Consider the following 24,217-nt stretch of genomic DNA (forward strand, 5'->3'; position numbering starts at 1 on the left):
GTCGGCGTCGGCGTCGGCGTCGGGCGGCCGGCGCCCTCGGGCCCCGCTGACAGCTCGCCGCGGAGGACGCGGACCGGGATGGGCCGCAGCGAACCGAGACCGAGAACGGACCGAGGGAGACGGGGCCCCGGTGGTGGTGGTGGGGAGAGGTCCCGGACATAGGGCTGGGGCCCGGGGGCGTTTGGGCCCCGGCCACTGTCATTTTGACTTGGTCTTGGTGTTTTCTCATCTCTAATGGTCTTGAACAGGAGGCAGAGTGTAGTTGCACTTACAAAGGGAGGGCATAATTTGTGGGTAGGAAAATAGTTTGCTTGGCTGTATCATATTTCCAGCTGGCATGCTGATACGTCGTTGGAATTCTTTTTAAATAGAATTTTAATATGGATTTGGGTATCTTTTATAGAGCCCCACTTGGAATATACCGAGCCGCACGACATGATTGTTTTTTAGACTAGGTACGTTAGTTTTTTGTTGCCCTCCTAAGGTCATAAGTACATTTTTGTAATATCTGAACAAATGATTTTGTCCTTAATCCAGAAAATTACATAGTATACCGTGTCAGATTGTAAATAAAATCATAAAGGAAACAGTCTTGAAATTTGTGAAGCAGTATTTAAAGTGCACACAAGAAGTCCATTTTGATTTTTCAGTGACATGTTCTTTGTATCAGAGATTCATCCAAGAAAGGATTGGTGGGCCTTGTGGTCACTAACTTCTGAGTTTATTGAAGTTCATACAGTTGCTGCATTTGGTTATTCAACACTGATTCTGTATTGGGTGATCATGGTCTAGAAAATTCCAGGTCTTTTTATTTTAAAACTGTTCCAGCTGTATTTGGGGATTCAGTTGCTTTTTGCAAGCTCTTCACGTGACTTGTTCTTTTATTTAGACTGCGTTTTGTGTATAATACGTGCTTGCAGCTTTTCCAGGTAAGTTGTGATTTGTAGTAGCTGAAGACTGGGTTTTTTTTTGCTGTACCCACTGCACATTAACACAGTCATTTATTTAAGGGTGTTTGTAGCTCAGTAGACTCACATTAAGGCTTTTTCTCTGCTTGACATACTTGGGTGTGCATGTTTAGATGCTGTTTCCTTCTTTTGTTCTTTTGCATTTATCCCTAGTTTATTACTCTAGTTATTTAGGTAGATGTGGAGAAAAACCTGAAAATGTTTATTAGTGATACATGAAATTATGCATTTATGCCTACATTGCTGGATTATTGGATTGAAATTTAATATTTCTTACTCACTTTTTTTTAGCCTACTCTGGGCAGTATACAACCCATTGAGTCATCGATTTTAATTAAGAGACCTGACTGAATCTCAGGCTCGGAACACACAGCCAGCCTGTTTGGGACACTTTACTGGCTGCTCTCGTGTGACCTAAAGTTTAGAGAGTTTAAAGCTTTGAATTAAAATGCGTGTATGTGCATGTCCTCTGGGATTTGAACTTGAGGCCTGGGTGCTGTCCCTGAGCTTTTGCTCAAGGCTAGCACTCTACCATTTGAGTCATAGCTCCACTTCCAGCTATTTTTGGTAATTTATTGGAGATAAAAGTCTCCCAGACTTCCCTGCCTGGGTTTGCTTTGAACTGTGATCCTCAAATCTCAGCCTCTTGAGTAGCAAGGATTACAGACATGAGCCACTAGTGCCGGGGATTTTTTCCCCACCCAATTTTTAGATTGAATACTCTGAAAGCTGAAGTATGGCTTGCAAAGACCTGAAAGGGAAACTTTTTATATTAATTTGCTACTATCTAGGTCTTATGTGTGATCTCACACATTTAAATAATACCTTTTCTGGCAGTGATGTCAGAGAAAATCAACATAAATTTCCCTCAGAGGTGGGATTAACTTTCATTTTTCTGAAATCCAGATGTTGAAGAAATAGAGCTGACAGCTTGGCATTGGGTCTACCCTCATGTTGGAGGTGGGGAGGGCGGGGAGAGGAAAAAAAAAAGGGCGGAATTTTTCATAATTCTGGATCTTGTCTCCTTTGCCTGACAGCAGTGGTGTCTACAGCTGTGCATTGAATATGGGTCTTTTCAGAATTCATCAGCTTGTATTGCCTATTTGGACAGTAGAAAAAAAAACCCTAATCCTTTATGTAGAACAAACTAACTCCTTCTCTCTTTCTTCTTTCCTCTCTTTCCCCTCCCTTTCCCTCTTCTTTTCCTTTCTCACCCCTCCTCCCCCTGCCTGTCTATCTCTGTCTGACTGTCTCTCATTAACTCAAACTAATGTTTATGAAGCCTCTGCTGTGTGTCAGGCTTTTTGCTGGGTTGTGCAGTGTGCACAAAATCAGCAGTAATTCTTCTCCTGGAGTCTGCACTTGCAATCCAGGCTGGCAAAGGAACACACAGTATTGGTAAGTTGCAGATCAGCACCAGGGCAGGTAGTAGGCCCTTAATGTATTTGCTGATCAGCAAACAAAGAAGAACACCATGCTGTGAGAACACAGGTTATATTGTCTCTGACCAAAGAGCATGCCATTTTGCCATGGGCCAGAGCTGCATAAACTGTAGGTACACTAGGCATTTTTAACTAGAATTTTTTTTTGACTCTCTGCTTTGTATTTAGCTTTTTTTTTTTTTTTTAACATGTCTGACTAGTTCTGTATGATTGAATCTTGGAAGGGACATTGAAACCTTTCTGGTAGACAGGAAGAGAAGGCTTCAGTGTTTAATGTTTCTGAGTATTTGGATATGAACCATAGGAAGATTATATTCTCTGAAGTAACATTGGAAAGACCACATATAGAAGTGTTAGTCAGCTGCTGGATCTCTGATCCCTTTTGGGGACTGTGAGAACTGAGAGATGAAATTTGCTCTTCTGTGTATTTGGGGATGCTGAGGTTGTAACCCAGAGCCTGTGTATGCTGGGCAGGCACAATGGAACATTGCACTGCACCACATTCTAGTGACCCCTCTTCCCCAGCAGCAGCCTTATCCAAAGTCCTTTTAACTAAGAAGCAACAGACGCTTTTTGCAAGGAATGAGGAACAGCCACAGGTTTGGGGCAAGCCAAGTCATTGAGATGCAGTTCCCCAGCTTTAAAAACATGTCATAATAGCAGTGCTAATGTCATTGCTATCGAGAGCGAGCAAGCAAGATAATGGAAGGAAAGAAGTTTGTGAAATGTAGGCTGCTCTTGCTAACTACAGGTGCCATACCTCAGGCTGGCTGCAACATTTGTGTTGTGTGTACATGTGTATTTGGTGAGAATCTCCTGAGCCTGTGATAAGTCAGTGACTCCTTTAAGCAGTAGGTACTTATGGACACTTGGGGTAACTCAACAGGAGCGCCAAGTCTCTTGCTTTCCCTGGTCCTCTCTCTGCCCAGCGCTATGGCTCTCTGCTGATTTGCCCTTATTGGAGACCTACTGACCTCACTAGTCCAGCAAATTAAGAGAGGCCTTTTTTTGGGGGGGGGCGGGTCCGGTAGTTGGGCCTGAACTCTGGTCCTGGGCGCTGTCCCTCAGCTCTTCAGCTCAAGGCTAGAGCTCTACCACTTGAGCCACAGCGCCACTTCCGGCTTTTTTCTTTTTTCTTATGTGGTGCTGAGGAATTGAACCCAGGGCCTCATGCATGCAAGGCAAGCGCTCTACCACTGAGCCACCTTCCCAGCCTTCTCAATTTTTTTTATCAAACCTAAAGTATCTGAAAATACCAACTTGTTTACATTTTTAGGTGACTTCTGCTATAGAACCCTTAAGTTACAACAGATTGTTCAAATGACAAAACTTGGTGTAGCACAAAACGCTCAAGTGTTTGAAATCTCCAAAGGTGCTGAAGAACTCAAACTGGGTCAGGGAGGAGGAAAAAAGTGCTAGCCTTTCTTCTTTCACTGCATGGGCTGCCAAAGTTGCTGTGTTTTTGAGGCGGGAAAAGGCATTCCTGTTTGGGCTGGCCACAGGGCCTTGTTTAGAAAAAGTGGTGAGATGAGAATGCTCAGAGGAGCAAAGGGCTGTGAGCATATCAGAGAAGTTGCAAGCACCTAGAGGGGCCTCTTCAACAAATTTTCCTCTTTTGTCAAATGTTCCTCTGGGTGATGGAGACACAGCAGAGAACCAAGTGACCTTCTGGAGTTGAGGGGACTCCAGGCTATGAGCAAGGCACACCTCATAATACCAGCAGTGTGGGAGGGAAGGGGTAGGGGACAGCAGAATGGGGAGCTAGTAGCTTTCCTGAGGCTGTGGCATAAATGACACAGGAGGTTCTATTAGTATTTCTACGGCTATAGAAACCCATTTGTGTGTGTGTGTGTGTGTGTGTGTGTGTGTATTTATTTTTTCTGGTCCTGGGGCTTGAACTCAGGGCCTGGGCACTAACTCTTGAGTTTCTTTGTGTTCAAGGCTAGCTCTCTACCACTTGAGCCACAGCACTCCTTCCAGCTTTTCAGAGTAGTTTATTGGAGAGATAATAGTCTCATGGACTTCTGCCCAGGCTGGCATTGAACCGCAATCCTCAGATCTCAAGCCTCCTGAGTGTCTAGGATTACAGATCTGAGCCACTGGTGCCTAGCTCCACTTGAGTATTTTTTGAGTTATGAAACTGAGTTCTTCAGTGGCTGAATTGGCCTTCTTTCTGCTGTCATCCCATCGGCTGGGTTGCTAGGGGAGATTGGCATCATTAGACACCTTTGGTGTCATTAGAGCCAGATGACAGTGGCTCTTGATGGGTGTTCCTTGGAAGAGGAGGTGGGCTGTTATGAGCTCAGAGGGAAGTGTCGAGGAGGAGGACTTGAGAGAGCATGAGGATAGGAAGAAGGGAAGAGTACTCCATGTTTACTCCCTGAGAGAGAATGAGAGGTCACAGGAAACTGTTGGAGAACAGGTGGGAAGCAGATGTGGACTGATGATGTGATAGAACCTCCTACGTATGCACAGATCTGCTCCCTGGAGACCACCCATAAACACCTGTTAACCCTGGCTAGAGGGGTGCTCTCTCCAAGCTCAGACAAGGACTTGTCTAGGATCTCTCTTCAACCCAGGTGCCTGGTGCTATTTCTTATAGGTGATTTGCTGTGTTTTGAGCACTTGTACATGCAATGGCAGTGCTAGGGTGAGGAAGGTTGCTTCAGCTTGCAGTGAATAAAGAGAATGCATTTAATAAATGAGAACAGGTAGGTTTCTGTAAAGTAGCATCTGACTGCTCTGTTGCATGTTCCTTGGCCAAAGCTGAGAGAGGCCTGATTGTGGTGCCCAGGAATTATGGCAGACAGGCCTGTACCTTCTGGGCCCTGGTAGACACTTGATTGTACTTCTTGTTTATAGGTGCAGGGCAAGGCATGGGGCAGTTAGAGAGGACTTGCTTGCACTATGACTTATAAGCCATAAAGCAGAGACAAAAAGAACCCAGGTAAGTCTGCATCCTGTATGATGGGTCTTGCTGGAGCTGCCTGTGCAGTACCTTTCACTGCCTTCCTGCTGAGGGGGGGCCAGGCTGAGTCTTGACTGTCTGATCTCTGGTAGCTTTTGCCAGGGCAGCTCTATTGATACTGTGGTGGCTGTTGTTAAAAACTCAGTACAGTTTTGATTGTTTTTTGGATTTCTAACTCTTCTTTGACTGTCACTGAATTGCTACTCATTTAGGCTAAAATATTGGTCAGTACTTTTTTTTATGACTTTGATTCTTAGTTATATGTAACTTCATTTACAGAGAAATTATGTGAATTAGCTAAAATTTTTTTCCAAAAATATCTTGGAAAAATTTCAACGATAGCTGGGCACTGGTGGCTCAAGCCTGTAATTCTAGCTACTCAGGAGGCTGAGATCTGAGGACCGCGGTTCAAAGCCAGCCCAGGCAGGAAAGTCCATGAGAGACTTACCTCCAATTAACCACCAGAAAACTGGAAGTGGCACTGTGGCTCAAGTGGTAGAGCACTAGCCTTGAGCTGAAGAGCTCAGGGACAGCGCCCGGGCCCAGAATTCAAGCCCCATAACCGACCCTCCCCCCTCCCCCCAAAAAATAAACTAGTGTGAGTGAATCTTCAATGTTCTTACATAATGCTATTACGAAGTTTCAGATAACATTTGAGTATTAAGAGCATTATGATCTGTCTATTGTTAGCTGATAGTTTGTTTCTGTATGTATAGTAAATGAAAGTTAAAACCTGCTTATTGAAGGATTATGTTTTCTTAAAAGGTTTTAAAAAAGACCTTTAAAATTAATTTGAAGTAGCTGATTTTTTTAGATAGCTGCTTGTGATTTGAAAGTGAAAAGTTCTAGTCTGTTGTTCTTGTCTTAAGTATGAACGCCAGGTTTTTTTCTTGAATTTCAGATTTTTTAAGTTATTTCTAGAAGTTGGGCAGCTTCTCATTCCAGTTATTGTTAGGGTATATGACTTTTTGCTCCTAGGAGCATGGCAGGGAGGTGTCATGTATTTGAAGTTGCTGCTGAGAGGCAATGTGGGTTGGCTAAGCAGCCCCTGAGCACTACTTTGGAGGACAAACAGTTGGAGCTTCCCAGTGAACTAGGTTGCAGTTTCACATTGTCCAGTGTGGTGCTCTGCTGGCAGGCAGGTTACCAGTTCATAGTCATCTTTCTTTCTTTCTTTTTTTGGTTGGTTGTGGGGCTTGAACTCTGGGTCTTGGCGCTGTCCCTCAACCCTTCAGCTCAAGGATAGCGCTCCCCCACTTGAGCCACAGTGCCACTTCCAGTTTTCTGAGTGATTTATTGGAGATAAGAGTCTCATGGACTTGCCAGTCCAGGTAAGTTTATCTCCAGTAAACCACTCAGAAAACCTAAGTGGCACTGTGGCTCAAGTGCTAACCTTGAGCTGGAGAGCTGAGGGACAGCGCCCAGTCCCAAAGTTCAAGCCATGATCCTCATATCTCAGCCTCCTGAGTACCTGGATTATAGGCGTGAGCCACCAGTGCCGGCTCCCAGTTCATATTCATACTGCCAAGATGAGAAGCAAGAGCCATTTCAAAATATTACTGTGGTTACTCTTAAGCAAAAACAGAAAGTAGCTGTTGGTCTGTTTATCACTCAGATTAAACCAGTTTCATAACGTTGCAACTGTTCTTGGTTGAATTCATTTATTAAGGTGTATCTGCTATGGACACATCTAATGATTTAACATTTAACTCAACTGCCTGTCGTGTCACTACTCTTGTGACAATGATGCCAGCTTGCTTGGACTGGCCTAGAATCGGGGTTCTCCTGATCAGCATGTCCTATCTGTGTTTTTCAGATTTCTTACATAGTTTTTGTTTCACACTTTTCTCTAGAAATTTAACAGGAGAAGGTAAACAGTTCAAACTTGAAGCACATGTTCTACACCAGAGACTCTCACCTATAATCCTAGCTACTCAGGAGTCTTGAGACCTGGAAGATCTGTGTTAAAAGCTGTGTGGGGCAGTAAAGTCCATGGGACTCCATCACCAGTTAAACAGAAAAAAAACATGCCAGACTAGAGACATAGTTCATGTGGTAAGAGTGCCAGCCATAGCATGTAAACAGAACCAGAGCATAAAGGCTCTGAGTTCAAGTGTGTATACATGCATGCACACATAAATACAAACTTGATGCATATATTATTAAGAGGAATTTGATGGAGTATGAGTAGATTAGAAAAAAGTTCTGAAGCATTGATTGTAGCTGCTTTTTTGTTTCCATGCCTGATCTTGATCTCAGAATTTCCAAACATTTTAGGGGTTTTGTTTTTTTAGAGCCTGGGCTGGCCTTGATCCAGGGTCCGCTGTCTCAGCCTTCCTAGTGTGGGGATTAGATGGCATGTACCACCACACTCAGCTTTGCAGTATTTTTAATGAAAATTTAATCATTAACTAGTAAATGTGTAATTAACTATTGCATCTTGAAAGTACATTACATTTAGAGGGGTACCAATGGCTTATGCTGGTAATACTAGCTATTTAGGTGGCTGATAACAAGAGGATCAAGGTTCAAAGCCAGCCCAGGCAGAAAAGGTGATGGGACTCCTTTTTCTAAAAGCAATAGTAAAACGCTGTAGGCTGCTCCCTTTTTATCCCCTAACCCAGCAGACCCTGCCCCTCTGCTCACATTGGCTGAGCTGGGGTTCACAGTCCGGAAAAGGAAACAGCTTAATTAACAGGATGTAACTAAAGTTCAAGGAGATTCTAATAGGATGTGTTAATTAAAGTACTCAGGGAAATGTAATTGACAAGGGCCAAGCCACCTGGCCAAAGCAGGAAACCTTCAGAAAAAGTTTTCTCAAGACTAACAGTAAAGCAAACTATTTTGATAGAAAAGATGCTTTTCTCATGGAGACATAGTTTAGATGGTAGGGCATCCACTGAACAAGCAAAGCCAAGTGAAGTAAAGCCAGGAGTTCAAACCCAGATAATTTCAGAGGCAAGAGATTTGTTATAATAATAATAGTATGCTATGTATGATACATAAAAATGCCACATTTTCCAAAAATAGTGATATGTATAATTATTGCTCATCTGATGCTTTAAAAACCTGAAATTTTATGTTTTTGGTTTTTATGTTTCTGGTTTACTGAATGATCAAAGGCCAGTTTCTGCAGCCCAGTAGCTGCAAGGGGTTGTCTATGCTTTGACTAAAAAGAAAAATAACTCTTAGACTAAAATCTCCCTCCTTCCCTTTTTTCCATCTAAGCTACAGTGATAAACAATCTTTTTCTCTTGTGCTTCTAATCTACCTCTTGGTGCAGTCTTTTGTAAGTTTCCTGAAACATCACATGCCCACAAAAATGAAGGCAAACTGGTTTGCTCACCCATGTTTAAGTCTCAAAATGGAATTTATGTGCAATGTTTGAAGTTACAGTATGGTTTAGAATGGACAACAGTGCAACTTCTACACTTCTGTTGTTTCTACTGTTGGCTTCTCAGGTTCAGTTTTCCTTCTCTAATCAGTTTGAATTGCAGAAAATGTCTTTCTTGGTCTGTTGCCCATAGTTTTGTGTTTAATCTGTGGGATTACCAGAGCCTGGTTCTTTGTGGGATGAAGTGACCACTGGCTTTAAGCAGAATGTCCAGGGTCTAGCATAGGAACAGTGGATGGCTCACTGTTCTCTACCTCTTGCCTTGATTCCTTCTCTTATGGCCCAAAGGGTGGGGAAATCCCAGGTCCAGGTTTGTGCTGCAGACAGCCCGTGGAGTAATGGTCACTGTGCCAAGTCCTCCACATGTGGAAGTTGCCCTGTTTGCTCCCACAGGAAGGGGTGTACTTTTGATAGGATTAACTGTGAAGTTGAAGTTTATAGATCCCTTTCACTGACATCCAGATAAGTAAATCAGATTGTGCTTAGTTGCAGTGTTGGTTGTTTTTTGTTTTTTTTTGAATAAGGGACCTAGGGTTCTGAATTTACTTGCCTGTAACTGCCAAATGAATTATTATAGGGAATATTTTTCTTTGTTTAGGTGGACCATAGAAATATTTGATAATATGATCAAATTTGAGCATTAGGCTTAATAAATACCTATTATAGTTCTGATTCTATCAAAACTAAATTTAGCAATTCAAGATTGAAAATAATATGAATTACTACTGTGTATGCCAAGATAAATTCATGGTTGCAGTAGAATATAGAAAATGCCAAATGAAAAACAGTGCTTACTTACTGTTTTAGAGAGACCGGACTGTGAACATCATGTAAATAGTATGTGGAATTGTCTTCCCTTTCATTTTTCTCTGCTGAGTAGAAATACACTACTCTGTTTCTTGTGCATTGCCTGCAAATTACTCCTGCAAAAGTTGATAGCTTCTTTAAAATTATCTAAAATGTATGTGTGTTTGGTGGAGAGAAAAGGAAAACTGCAGACTCATCCATACCTTGAGTGTACAAAATGTGGAATTTATTATAGTGTGCCAGAAAGCAGTCTTGCAATTAAGAGGCCATTGTCAAATCCCAGTTCTACCATTTTGACTTTGGACAGATTACATCTTTTGGGCATTAGTCTACCTGTCTGCAAAATGGGGTAACACAACCTACCCTGTGGATTTGCTTTGTAGCCCATCAACCATTCTCATGGGAGGCACCAGCAAAATTCTCTCTGTGGTAACAGTCTGTCCTTGAGTTTATCAGCACATTTAGGAAAAGATGAACAGTTTAAATGTTTTCTAACATTTTTATTAAAGTCCATATATTTTGCTTTTGTAATACAGACTTATGTAGATATGTAAAGTTTTTTTGGGGAGGCTTGTAACTAGTTCCACATCATGGCACTAAAGAATTTCCTACTGTGGCAAAAAAAAAAAAAAAAGCCAGCAAGAGCAAGAATTGAAGCCTGGAGTTTAATCACACACACTCACACACACACCCCAAGTTTAAGTATGCGTGTATAAGTGTGTGCTCACGCATGTGCACACGCATGTGTGCATGTACACACACTTCCCCCTATGCAGAGGCTTGCTTCTCTCTTCAAAGTTGTTTCGTTTTGCTTGTTACCCAAACTAGGACACCTGCGCATACAAAAGCTGGACAAATGACTCTTGGAATTCAGTTTGTTGATGTGCCAGGTTAGAAGTGAGCGTATCTCACCATTGGCTTCTTGCCTGAAAAGAGGGCTTATTTTCTGCTTTACCTTACTTTTATGTGGATCATTTCACGCCTAATTCAACGGAAGTGTTATTTTCTTAGGTAGCATCTGACAGCCATGAAAGTAACTGTTTGGAAGCAATTACAGGGGTGTGTGACATATGTCTTTTTTAAAAAATTTGTATTAAACTTTATTAAGACTGTGAACCCTCAAAGAAGTTCAAATGAACTCCAGATGAAACAGACAGTAAAAGTATACAAAACTGAAATACAGATAAAAACAATAAATAGTAAAAGGTAGCATTTAGTAAAATTCAAAATAGTAGTTATAGCTAGGGAGGACAAAAAAAAGTGTCAAATACATTAGTAAATTCTTTAAGAGAAATAAAGAATAGGTAAGCCAGACATGGGTGGTTCAGGCCTGTAATCCTAGCTACTCAGGAGGCTGAGATCTGAGGATCGCAGTTCAAAGCCAGCTCGGGCAGGAAAGTCTGTGAAACTCTATCGCCAGTTAACTACCAGAAAACTGGAAGTGGCACTGTGGCTCAAGTGGTAGAGTGCTCGCATTGAGGTGAAGAGCTCAGGGACAGTGCCCAGGCCATGAGTTCAAGTGCCAGGCCCAGAACAACAATAAGAAAAGTAAACAACTATTTTTAAGTTGTGTGTGTATAAATTTTTACATGATAAATACCATAATTGTAGAAAATTAATGAACTTCATGCATTCTCCTGTTACTTAATATAAGCATTCTTGGTAACATGACAAATTTCTTTCTGGATTTGAAATTAGGGGGAAAAATGAAGTGTGAAAGAACTGTTTTTTTTTTTTTTTTAAAGAAGGTATTAAGTTGGCAATACCAGTTTTAGAGAAGCAGCTGTGATGATTTGGGCCACATCTTTATTTAGCATTGTGAGAAGTTGGGACTCTCAGGCAGCACAAGGGTTGGCTTTTCTATTCCTTAAACAGTGCTTGAGAACCGCACAACCTCCCTAGTCCCAGGGCAGCCTTCGTCTTTGGCTACATGCGGTCTGGAGAGAGGGTTTAGGTGCCCGATTCTCACAGGGATCCTAAAATTAAATGGAAACAGTTGGTTAAAGGTGTAAAATCAGAGGCTTATAGACTTAAAATATGGAAATATAGTTGCAACCGACACTGTTAAAGCATCAGTACGGGTGGGGACATAAGGAAGGAGTAACAGGATTGTCATTTCTTCTTCCTTTGTCTTTGGTGGACTTGTAATATCCAGAGTGTTGTGAGGAGAGGAATCTGGGGGGTGGTAAGACAAATGAAACAAATGGCTGACTTAGGAACTGTTAGCAGAAGCAGAATGGCATTGTCTTCATAAGAAGTAACATCTGCTGACAATTTATACTTGCAGGCATGGGGATTCTGCAACTTGCGCAGTAAAATCTACAGTATGTACTGCTTAACATGGATTGCATTTATTGAGTTTGTGCCAGACACTGTGCCACTCTTTATGTGCATTGTCTTAACTCCTCAGCGACAGAATCTGGTCAGGTGTGTGCATAGTACCAGAATGGGCCATGGCAGCTTCCTATCTGTCTTGAACCGGAATATTTGTCAGTACTCAGATCCAGGCACAGGGCCATGTAGCAGTTTCATGCCATTTCAGTCCTGTGGGTTTCTGTTGTTGAGGACCTATTTTATTCAGAGTACCACCCTAGTACTGGGGGAAGAAATGCAAGACTAGAATAGTGTTCTCCCCTTGATTGAGGCTAAATCTTTTGTTGTTGTTATTAGTCATGGGGCTTGAACTGGGGCCTGGGCGCTGTCCCTGAGTTCTTTTGCTCAAGGCTAGTGCTCTACTACTTTGAGGTACAGCTCCACTTTTGTGTTTTCTGGTGGTTAATTGGAGATAAGAGTCCCATGGACTTTACTCCCTGGGCTGGTTTTGCACCGTGATCCTCATATCTTAGCCTCCTGAGTAGTTGGAATTACAGGGGTGAGCCACCAGTACCTGGCTGGGGCTGGCTCTTTGAAAATGAAGAGTATGAATTTTCTGAGTTTTAGCATGGGAGACTTCCGGGGACAGGTGAAATAAGGGACTAGATTGAGAGAGATACTTTTCCCTACCTGTGGACACGCATGTAGGATAAACTCGAATTCTAAAACCCGGTCCTGATAATTGAAGTAATTAAAAAAAATGTTTTTATTGTTATTATAAAGGTGATGTACAGAGAGGTGACATGTGAAGAGTACATTTCTTTTTGGAGAGTGTCACCTCTCCCTCTCTGTCTCCCATTATTTTCCTCCTATCCCCACCCACAACTTTTTAAAGTTTTTTTTGTTTATTTTACTTTTTGTAATACTGGAGTTGAACTTAGGGCTGTGAGCCTCTGTGCTATGCTCTCAAACATTTTTTCAGTTTTTCTTTAGATCTACTTTTTGTTTTGCAGATGGGATCTTATTTTTGCCTGGGCTGGCCCTGACCATTCTTCCTACCCATTCCACCTGCCTAGCTAGGATTGCAGATGGGAGCTACCACACATGGCTTGTTGGTTGAGATGGGGCCTCCCTAGCCTTTGCCTTTTCACTTCTGAGAGTAGCTAAGATTATGTGTATGAGCCACCATGTCTGTCCTGGTCCTTAATTTCGGATAAGGGCATAGCAGCAGGTGTGGAGGGTGCTGCATGGCAGGAGAGAGCTGCCAGAGGGAGGATTAGATTGCCTGGCAAAAAAAGGTGGAACAGATCCTTTTCCAGTTCATAAGCATGATGATTGGGTCTTCACGGGCTTGTGTGGCATGTGCTTCTTTCAAACTTCGTTAAGACGTGGCCATATTACATATCTGATGTGAAAATAAATTGTACAGAATTGCAGTTGCACCTGAATAGGTGGTAGGGCTTCATGGTAGGGAGAAGAGGTTAGGTCTTTAAATGCTCAGGTGCTTAGAAACTTCTAGCAAAATGAATATACTCAAATGGGTAGTCTTAAGCTAGATGCAAAATAAAAGTAGATAATATGATCATTACTCTCACCCTTGACTGTGAGCACCTTGACCCTCAGGTTAATACTGACAGATAATTGTTTGGATTTTTATTTACATAGTAGCAGATGTCATGGCAGACTTCAGTAAAACAAGAAGATGAATAAATGTGTGGCTGTTTGGAAGAAGATGTTAGTTTTTTGTTTGAAGTCATGTGATGCACACAGAAAAGACTCGGAAGATTAGGTTAGCATCACTCAATCAAATGAAGAAACAATTCTGGCTATTTAGTACCAGTTAAGAATATTTTCAACTCCATTTGAATGTGTAACGGTTGTGGATTTGAGAATAGTGGACTTGTGAACAATTGTACAAGAAGGAGGTGGAGGACAGAGAAACAGTTCTGCTGTGGTAGAGGCACAGCAGAGCAGAGGCCTTTTCCAGATTGTGCTTTTGTAAAATGGTGTATGTTAATCTCAACCAGAAAAATATTTTCAGTTTTCTCATTGATTTTGCTTCTGATGTCATTTATTTTATTTTATTTTTTTTGTCGGTCATGGGGCTTGAACTCTGGGCCTGGGCGCTGTCCCTCAGCTCTTCAGCTCAAGGCGAGCGCTCTACCACTTGAGCTACAGCGCCACTTCCGGTTTTCTGGTGGTTTATTGGAGATAGGAGTCTCACAGTCTCTCCTGCCTGGGCTGGCTTTGAACCGCGATCCTCAGATCTCAGCCTCCTGAGTAGCTAGGATTACAGGCGTGAGCCACCAGCGCCCGGCTTGTCATTTATTTTTTTGAAAAATAATCTATTGTTATGTTCATCTTAGTCAACCAAGAAAGCCCACCGCTAGTCATCACAGCCCTGGAGCTATGGGCCTGCCACCACCCATTCTCTTTGACTCTTCATCTGTGGATGCATTTTACATTGCTTTTCTGTTGGTTAATGATGGTGTGATGCTTGCTTCTGTGTGCATTTCTATAAACAATGTTAAAGTATTTTGTGTTTTAAGTTAAATTTTGTCTCAGATTTACTTATACATTTTTATTCCTAAAAATATTTTAAATTGAATTTGGTAGTGAACTCAAGAGATTATAATGTTATATAGTCTTATAGTTCCTGGGCTTTGAAAGGAAAGGACTTTTTTTTCAGGTGGGAACGAGTTGGTTCTTGATCCCCAGGTGGGGCTATCAGGCACTCCAGTGCATGCCTCTGCCTTGGGTCCTTAAACTCCCCCCCACCCACAACACCCCCCTAGTGTGGCCTGGAGGGACTGACACAGATAAAGCCTACAAAAAAACCATGAGCAGAAATTAAATTATAAAATAGAACAGGTTAGCAGCATGTTTAAGTATTTGTGACAATTAAGTCATTGAGATTTCAAAGAATGTAGGAAACCTTAAGTTTGTTAAAGTGTATTTGGGGAGCCACTATAAAGTCTTTTTTTAAAAAAAGAAAAATTAAAAGCATGACTCCCTTCAGATGTGACTGTTGCCAACTCCTAGTAGCCTGCCCTTTGGAAGAGTGAGGGAGCCCACAGCCAGGCTCCTCGACCACCCCCTGGTAGGGAGCAGCTATGTCAGGAATTTACTGCGATCTGCAGAACTTTTCCATTGTTTCTGTTGGAAGCAAAGTCTCCAGCCCTGTTTTAATACCACAAGCAACTTAAAACCAAGGAGACTTTATTTTTATAATTCACCTCCAGGATTACAGACAGCACTACTCTTGGTAAGTTTAACTACAGGAAAAGATGTATGATTTTGCCAAGAGAGCTTAGCAGAATTTTCTTACAGCCAGGTGAACTTCAGAGTTGTTTTAAGTGAAAAACATCACACAACGTGCAGCATCTCCCAGCTTGGACCAACAGGGCCCCACCCTGGACACTAGTTACCCTATTGCCACATCCCCTGTGTGACCCTGTTGACTTCTCCCAAAGCCCTTTGGATGCAGACATTGAACTAGATAGAGCCTTGGTTCCTAGGGGAAACCTTATTTTATCTGTTTCCAGCTTTTTTCCTCTTCACATCTACTACATGTAAAACCATGCTGCAGTCCAACCCCTGCCCACCCATTGACTGGTTCTTATAAAGCATCAACTGACCATTTTTAATGCCACATCAACTCTCCTCCTTACCAACATATTCAAACGGGGATTTCAGCTTTTTAAAACATTAGGAAGGGATCATTTAGCATAGACGTTAGCTTGTCTTCCTTGTCCTTTTGCAACTCAAACCCTGTAAACCAGATGCCCTGAATGCTAGCGACCTACTGTCATTTCTCTCAGAAATGTGAAAAGATAATATGATGAACTTGAAGCTTTAGTGAATTTCTCACATTTGCCAGAGAGGCAGATGACATTGTTAGGTTGTTTTTTAGGAGTGAAATTACAACCCAGAATGTGTCACTCCCAGTCCTACTGGAACACAAAGGTCAGAGTGGTAGATTTGGATGGGAGTTGAAGTCCGTGTCACTGCTGACTGGGTGGGAGGTTTGAGGTGGTTCATGAAATGACAGGAAGCCTCAGAGCTGTGTTTATGAGCTTTGGGAAGCTGACCAGGATGATCTTCAAGACTCCCCTACTCCATGGCCTTCTGTTTCTTTTCTCTCTCACCTCATGATCTCATATCTGTGTGTTCTCTAAGCCTTTCTACCCTTAGTATAGCTGTTTTCGTTCGTGTGAAAGCATGGTTCTAGCCCTCAGATGGGCCACCAGGGCCCTCCTGCTAAGGGCAGGAAGAAAAGAAAGTTTGTGTCAAGCCTCAGGGCAGCATCACAGGGCTGGGGAGAATTGTAGGAAAGAGAAGATAGGTCGGTATGTCACACTATCAACATAGCAAGGAGAAACCCAGGCACCTAGACTTGGCATTCTGAAGTTGGTAGACTTGCACTGGAATGGTGAGCATGGAAGTCGAGTTGTGGGGAGGAAGGGCTGGGTGGGTGGTGAGGACAGGAAGGAGGTAGTGGGAGCAGGTCACCTTTAGGGAGTTGATTCTGTCCAGGGTTGTCCTGTCCTTCAGTGACCTTCCATGCCACAACTGTGGAACTCTAATTCAGTCTTGACTGATTTGGAATCAACTGTGAATGTAAATAAGAGGGGAAAGCTCAAGAAAGACTGGTGGCCTGGCTTCTGGGCTCTGGAGTTCAGTTGATTTTTATACTGCTGTTAGCTTGTGACTAAGGATACAGCACACCTACACATCTATTATTGAAATTGCTAAATGCATGAGCCTTTACTGCTGTGATGAATTTTTAATGTAACTTGAGCAAACCTTCTGGAATTCTGCATCCTCTTTGCTGCCTGAACATTTTTTTAAAATGAAACATTATTCTCTAGAATTTCCTTGTATTTGTCTAGTTTATTAGAATAGTAGAACATAGTCCAGACTGGGTTAAATTACTCATGTGCTGCTTTAGGCAGTTTTGATTTTGCAACTCCCAGTGTAAAGCTGACTGTCCGTTGTCTAAGGATGTCGAAGCACTGGTATGGCTTTTACTTTACTACAGAGTAAAAGCTCACACATTGAGATTGTTCAGTGCCAGGCAGACCTTTCAGATCAGGCTTCTGGGCTTGACGGATCTTGTTAAAGTCAAAAACTGAAAAGGAAAAAAGCTGAATTACAATTTGATTGTGTTCCTTTACAAATGCAGTAGAAGTTGATATATAACTTATTTACAGTTTTATTTATCTGTACTAAGATTTAACTTTGGGGTTGCACACTTTGTAGGCAGGCTCTCTAGCTACCCCTTGAGCCATGCCACAACCCTCATTGCTTTAGTCATTTTCACTTAGGGTCTTGTGTTTTTGCCTGGGACTTGCCAAGACTGTGAACCTCCTACTTATGCCTCTGTGTAGCTGGGATTATAGATGTGTACTAATATACCTAGCTTGTTTGTTAGTTTAGATGTTTCTTGCTACCTTGTTTGTCAGTGTTGGCCTGCAGCCATATCCTCCTGATCACCTCCTAAGTAGTTGGGTTATAAACCTGAGCCACTGAACTGTGTTCAGTTTTTATGACTTTGTTTTTTGTTTGCCAAATGAAACAATAGGTGTAAAGTGTGTTCGCTAAAGAATAAAAGTATGCTTATTGCCATTGTTGCTCTTAAGAAATAACTGTAGCAGAAAGAGCACTTCTGGTGTTACTGTCTTTGAGTTTTAATTGTGGCCCCTGAGCTAATGACAGTCAAGGGACCTCAGGCAGGTCACTCTCCTCTCTAGTCCAGGAATGTTTACTCTGTGAAAGGAGAGGAGGATAAATTGGAACTTTGGGGTCTTCTAACAGAGTGGTCCACAGTAGTATGGGCATCAGATTAAATATGAACGCTGATCCGCCTGAGATTGAATCTGCTTCATTGATCTTGGCATCAGCAGCTAAGTATGCAGGGATTTTGTGAGGAGATCTTGCTGTGGTAGATAACTGCTGCTTTCCTTCCTTCCCCATTGCCTTTCCTTCTGTACATAACGTCGTTTGTCCTGTCCTTCATGCTGTTCTTTGTTTTCATTGCCATTTCACTTCCTGTGTTTCATTCCTGTATCTTTCTTGTCTAGACCAAGTGGAGCAGCCAGCTGGCAGTAGCGCCATGCAGGACTCTGCAGGACCCCGATGGTAAGTGCACTCGTGTACTTGCCACGTGCCAGCCACTCCTCTTGCCTGGAAGATGGAAACTCACAAGCCCCCATCCCCTTTGGCAGTGTCCTGTCCATTTTTTTTTCTTTTCATTTGATGACATAGAGTACAAGTATCAGGGAAGACGTTTCCTGATTGAGGAAATGTAGCAGATTCTTCTGTCTGTCCTTGCACTGTTGGGTATCATGACCCTAGGCATAAGTGTGAGCAGGACTCTGGTTCTAACCTGATTAATACTACTGGCTCCTCGGCATTGTGGTATCTCCCACAAAATAGCCAATAGGGCAGACGGTTTTTAGAGTGCCTTCATCTCTGGTGTCTTGAGAGATGGTTCTGGTGGAATGAGACAACTGTTTGATGTGATAGGCAAATCCGGGTTTAGTGAACGAGCCATAGGACCATGATACACAGTTGTCATTGTCTGCCAAAGTACTTTGGTGATAAATCTACCTGTTGCATTCCTTCATTTTACAAGTGGTTTCTCAGTGTTATTCAGGTACTCAACTATAATTTTTAATATATATACACGCACTACAGTCTTACATGTCGTCAGTGTTTTCCATCACACAGTATATTGGGCTAACCTGGTAGCTCTTTTTTTTGGGTCCGGTCGTGGGCCCTGAACTCTGGGCCTGGGTGCTGTCCCTCAGCTCTTCAGCTCAAGGCTAGTGGTCTACCACTTGAGCCACAGCGCCACTTCTGGCTTTTTTCTTTTTGCTTATGTGGTGCTGAGGCATCAAACCCAGGGCCTCAGGCATGCAAGGCACACGCTCTACCATTGAGCCACCTTCCCAGCTCCCTCCCCCACCCTTAGCTCTTAACAGGTAGAAATTCTTCCCCAAGGGACATTGGCCATGTCTTGATACATGGACATCACATTGGAGTGGGGTGGGGCCACTGTTGATTTGTGGGTTAATACAGCAGTGTTGCACATCATTCTCCGCCCACAACAAAGAATTAATCTATATTAGCCTAATCCAAATTTACATGATGCAGTCAAGATACCTGGATATCCTGTAGCTATCTGTGTAGGGTACAAGTGGCTTCTGATCTCTACACAGTGGGCTATACTTCGAAGGTCATGACTTTTATACAAACATCTTTGCTGAGGTAAAAGGGAAACTTCTCATGGATTAGGTTTGGGGAGTCCAAAAAATGGACATTGGTTTGAGCTAGGTCTTCTAATATTCTTTTAAGCAGGAAAGAATAAAATGCGCTTTAAAAATAGTTATGCAGTTAACATTTTGTTACTTTTTAGTGAACAGTATTAGTAAAGTTGTTTTTTGCTTCATTGTAATGGAAGCATTCAAATTTCATTTATTCAGTACTGTACTTAAGTGCCAGTGTGATTTTGTTTGCATGTGAAGTGCTAACTCGGTTTTTCACAACAGTGAATTGCAGGAAATCTTTGCATTGTCTCTGTAAGGGACCACATCACAACACAATTTTACAGCGTGGACTTATAAATCTATAAGATTTATGTTTAGACCATACCTCTCTATTTTAGTTTATCTTAAAATCTCATACACTATAGAATGTAAGTGGCCAGTGAGAAAAGGTCACATTCTTCCATTTGCTTTGGGACATATGGTAGTTCTGATGCCTTAGAAGATTTTTGTGGCTTTTCATTCAGGGAAAAACATCTCAGTGTAACTTTTGAATGAAGCATGTCAAGGGCTGGGCCAGGGTGCTTCACAGTTAAGAAAGAAGCGTGGCTTTTCTCAGACAGCAGTGGTGCCAAGAGCATTAGGTCATTCTGTGTAGGCAGATAGTCATTTCTGTTGGCATGTGCGTGGGTAGATAACACTGTATTTGGTATCAGTAATCTAATATGGCCTCACACAGGAAGGGCATGTGTCATAGTAGGGACAAGTAAGCTGGTTAACAAGAGACAACCCAGATTTCCCATCAATGCAAGTGGCTCCTTCCAGAGCCTCTTTTGCCATCAGATTTAGGCTAAGTGCTGCTAGTTTGGCAAAGGGAGGTTCTCATCTAAACAGATGGATGCCTATCTCCATGCAGGGCCATTAAATAGTCTGTATCCATTGCCCTCTACTGTGCCCCTTCCTGTTTGCACCAGATGTGGCTTTAGTGAAGCGTGTGCTTGTGTACCCAAGCTGTAGTGACTTCCTGTGGACAAAAACAGGCTTATTAATAGGAATTACAGGGAAACCTTACATACTATAGTTTTAGGGTACAGGATGGGACAGAAGCTAACCAAACTAAAAACTTTTTGTGTGTGTGCTAATATTAGGGCTTGGACTCAGGGCCTAGGCATACTGACCCCTTCCTTTTTCACTCAAGGCTAGTGCTCTGCCACTTGAGGCACAACTCCACTTACAGCTTTCTTTCTTTTCTTTTTCTTTCTTTTTTTTTGGTTTCTTTTCTTTTTCTTTTTCTTTCTTTTCTTTTGGTCGGTCATGGGATCTGAACTCTGGCCTGGGTGCTGTCCCTTAGCTCTTCAGCTCAAGGCTAGTGCTCTACCACTTGAGCCACAGCACCACTTCTGGCTTGTTCTGTTTATGTGGTGCTGAGGAATCGAACCCATGCATGCAAGGCAAGCACTCTACCACTAAGCCACCTTTCCAGCCCGCCCCCCCCTCTCTGTTTCTTTTTCTTTCTTTCTTGTGGTTAATTGGAGATAAGAGTCTCATACACTTTCCTGCTTTGTCTGGCTTTGAACTGTAATCCTCAGATCTCAGCCTCCTGAGTAGCTACAGATTACAGGCATGAGCCACCAGCATGTGGCTCAATCCTAATTATTATTTTTTTGATGGTGCTATTTTATGTCATCTGTTTTTGACATGTTCCTCTAATGATTCTCTGTTGTAGAGAATATAATTTTCCATATGTTCCAGGAGTTATAAATGGGTTCTTGTTTTTCATTTTGCTAATACGGTGATAAAAGTGGCTTGTTTCTAAAAGGGGGACAATTGTGTCAGTAGGGGTCTGTGGAGGAGAGTAGTTAGAGAAAAGGAAGTGTTCCAGGAAAGATGTATGAATCTGCTTACATCTTGAGACAGAGGAACAACAGCTCTTGGAGGGAAAAATATGCCAAAGGCGGAGTAGCAGTTGTGGGTTATGCCTATGCTTTGGAACCTGCCTGTAATGAATTCATGTCCTTACTGCATTCTCTCTGGACCTCAGTTTATTTTCTCAGTTCCTAAAGTATGAAATGACTTGAAATGCTGCAGTTAGTATTTCCTGAACTTCATCCCTCCAACCATTAGTGAAATGCTGAACTGTGCTGGACTTAGTCAAAACCATAGGGCCCTTTGAGAGACATGCTGACCCGTGTGATTTATTCATAATTACCCTGTGTTTGATACTTGACCGGTGTGCGTGCATATCCCTTACAATTCTGTGGAATCTCTTCTCTTATTTTGCTTTGACAGTAATAGTTATGTCTTAACCAAAAGGGCTCCCAAGTTATACTATATTGTTTTTCTCCAATATGCTCTTGTGTGTCTGTTACTTGTATAGGATTATTAACTTGATGGGTACTGTAACTATGAAGGAAACGAATTCCCAAAACTTGGCTTAAAAATATATTCATCATCCATTCTTTTCTTTTGGAATCCAAAATGATAATAATTTCCTACAAATACACAATGTACCATGATTGGGTTAATAATCATCTCCTTCCAGAATTCAGAGTGATAACAACTGAGTGAGCAAATAAATAAATGTTGTGTTTCAGGGAAGAAAAAATCCCAGGAAAATAAAAACAAAGGAAATAAAGCCCACGACATACAGCTGAAAGCCAGTGATCCAGATTCCAGCTGTGCAAATATGAGAGACTCTGAGGAAGGTAAGCTCATGATGCAGGACTTGTCTGATTTGGGTATGTACAACCAGTTAGTTGTTGCCTTATCTTGTTCTTCTGAGAATTGTCCAAGAGCTATATAGGAATCAAACAGCAAACAAACAAAACTGTCTACATTTAATATGGTGACCCAAATCTTCCACATCTTACCTTTCAAGAAATTACCCAAGAGCATCTTCATTAAACATGAACTTATTCTCTTGTTGAAATAAAATGAAACCTATTTGATTGCATTTACAAAGAAAGTGAAGTGTGCAGCTATCAACACAAATCTGTGGTGACAAAAGGCAGGACTGACTAGGAAAGGCTGAGGCTTCCAGGACACTGGCAGTGTTCTACTGCTGATCTGTGCACTGGCTAAATGGGCACATTTATTTTATAAAAATTACCTTGCTGTATATACTTTATAATTTGTCCACTTGAACGTATGCTTTATACTTCAAATAAATACTTAAAATATCAAACACTTGACATTTATAAAACAGTGCAAGTTTTTGTTTTTGTTTTTGTTTTCCTGGCTACAAGTTTATTCAACACAAAACAATCTCCATCTTTACTGGGTTGGCTGACCACATTCATGACCAAATCCACCTCTAAACTGCAATTCAGTTGCTGAACCAGCCCCAGCCTTGGCTTTCTTGTCAGCACCAGGGGGCACAGCACTCCATCTGTAGGTGTCTGTCAGCTTCACCTCTTGTGAGTCTTGCAGGCCACTTGCCCTCCACACCTTTTGTCTGAGGCCTTCCAGTCTCAGGTGGGCTGCATCACAAAGTAGCAGGCCCAATCTCGGGAGGCAGGTGGAGATACTGGATATCTCATTGCTTAGGTACCAATAAAAATGCCTCCAGGCAAACTGTTCCTTCATGTAGCCCTGAGACTTGAGAGACTGCATAGCCTTCATGACGTGAAGGTTGGGTACATTCTTGTCTGCCAGTTCTGGGTGCTTGGGCATGTGGACATCCTTCTTGGCTACCATAACCCCCTCCTTAAAAAGGAGTTCATAAATGGCAATCTGGTTTTTCTTGGGCATCAACATCACGGCGGCTTCAGGGTCTGAGGCCGAGGCTGGAAAAGCGTCTTTTGTTATTTTTATCTCTGTGTGTCTCTACAAAATGTTCTTTTAGTCCCTTTGAGCATTAATATTCTAGACCTTTGATAATGTAATAATTCTTAGAGGCAGGTATTGAATCAGTGAAGCAGTTTGCTTGTTGCAATTGAACCACTATATTGAGTCTATTGATACAAAAATGAGGGAGATGTGTCTGGTCAGAATGAGGTTGATCCTGAACAGTGTAGTTGGGGGTCCCCTGGATTCTTTACATTCTTCTCAGCAAACAGTTTACATGATAAGCAAATGATTGAGACTACACTTTGTGTTCCTCTCACATCTCTTTATGTTTAGGTCTTAGCACACCACATCACGTGTGTAGACATGCCTTGGTGTGGGCATTAGAGTTACTGGAACTGTGCATATTTAGGTTCCTATAACTTCTGACAGTTTTAAATTGGGTTGTTGCCAATCATAGGGAAAAGCAATCTCTCAGAGTCTCTTTTTTAATCCGAGGAAGCCACAGATAGTGATCGAAAATGAACTTTAGGAAGTGATTCCTGAATCCTAGAAGTACATTTTTTTGTCTTGTGTTGATAATTGAAACAATATTCTAGGTATTTGTTGAAAATACATTTGAGAAGAGACCTAATTTGAAATTGAATGAGTTTCCCAGTTGTGGAAAGCTTTTAGAATTTCTGAAATTTGTCTAGGGGAGAGAAAGCTGGTTCTATTTAGAAACAAGAGCCTCATTACTAGTCAGTGTAGTGGTGGGCTACAAGTACTAGCAAAAAAGTGAGGCCTGTATTCCAAGGACGTAGCAAGAGGGCTGGGATGATACTGAGCTTGTTTTCAGAGTTTGCAGCAGCTATTCCTTTTGGTCCTCTGCCCACCTCCACTGCATTCATGAGTGCATAGACCACATCTGCTTGTCCTGCAGCCCTCTGGTGTGGTAAGCAGGATTACTGTAGTTCAGTCCTTGCTTGGCTCCAGTGGCTCACATGGCCAGTGTGTCAGCAAGTGTCATCAGTTTCATGTCCAAAGTCTATGTCCACAGTCTGACTACTTGCACCACCTTTCCCCACTCTTCACCAGCGTGTCACCACTCTGCCCTTCTGGAATTCACACTGTTCTTCTTGTTGCCTACCTCCTCCCATGGCCACCTCTAGTTGTTGTTCTTCCTCATGGCAGCCAACAGGATTCTCTTGACTATAGTCATTTTACGTTTCTGTTAGATTCTTCTGGTAGATCCCTATTGACACAAGGTGTTAAGGCCAGCTTGTGATGAC

At 42.2% G+C, this 24,217-nt stretch overlaps 1 protein-coding gene and 1 pseudogene across 3 annotated transcripts in view; one reads left to right on the plus strand and one right to left on the minus strand.

Annotated features, from left to right (window-relative positions):
* Prdm2 (PR domain containing 2, with ZNF domain) overlaps window positions 1-24,217 on the plus strand; it is an 87,034-nt gene that overhangs the window by 32,319 nt on the left and 30,498 nt on the right. For 2 of the 3 annotated variants that reach the window (XM_013022284.1, XM_013022285.1), the window contains exon 6: window positions 21,755-21,865. The exons of the other annotated variant lie outside the window; for it this stretch is intronic. In XM_013022284.1, coding sequence (XP_012877738.1) covers window positions 21,755-21,865 — 111 coding nt within the window. The remainder of the gene's footprint in view (window positions 1-21,754; window positions 21,866-24,217) is intronic. 3 annotated transcript variants of the gene reach the window in all.
* Window positions 22,434-22,961, minus strand: LOC105989915 (annotated as a pseudogene).

This window comes from Dipodomys ordii, unplaced genomic scaffold, assembly GCF_000151885.1.
Source record: "Dipodomys ordii isolate 6190 unplaced genomic scaffold, Dord_2.0 Scaffold61, whole genome shotgun sequence".
NCBI lineage: Eukaryota > Metazoa > Chordata > Mammalia > Rodentia > Heteromyidae > Dipodomys > Dipodomys ordii.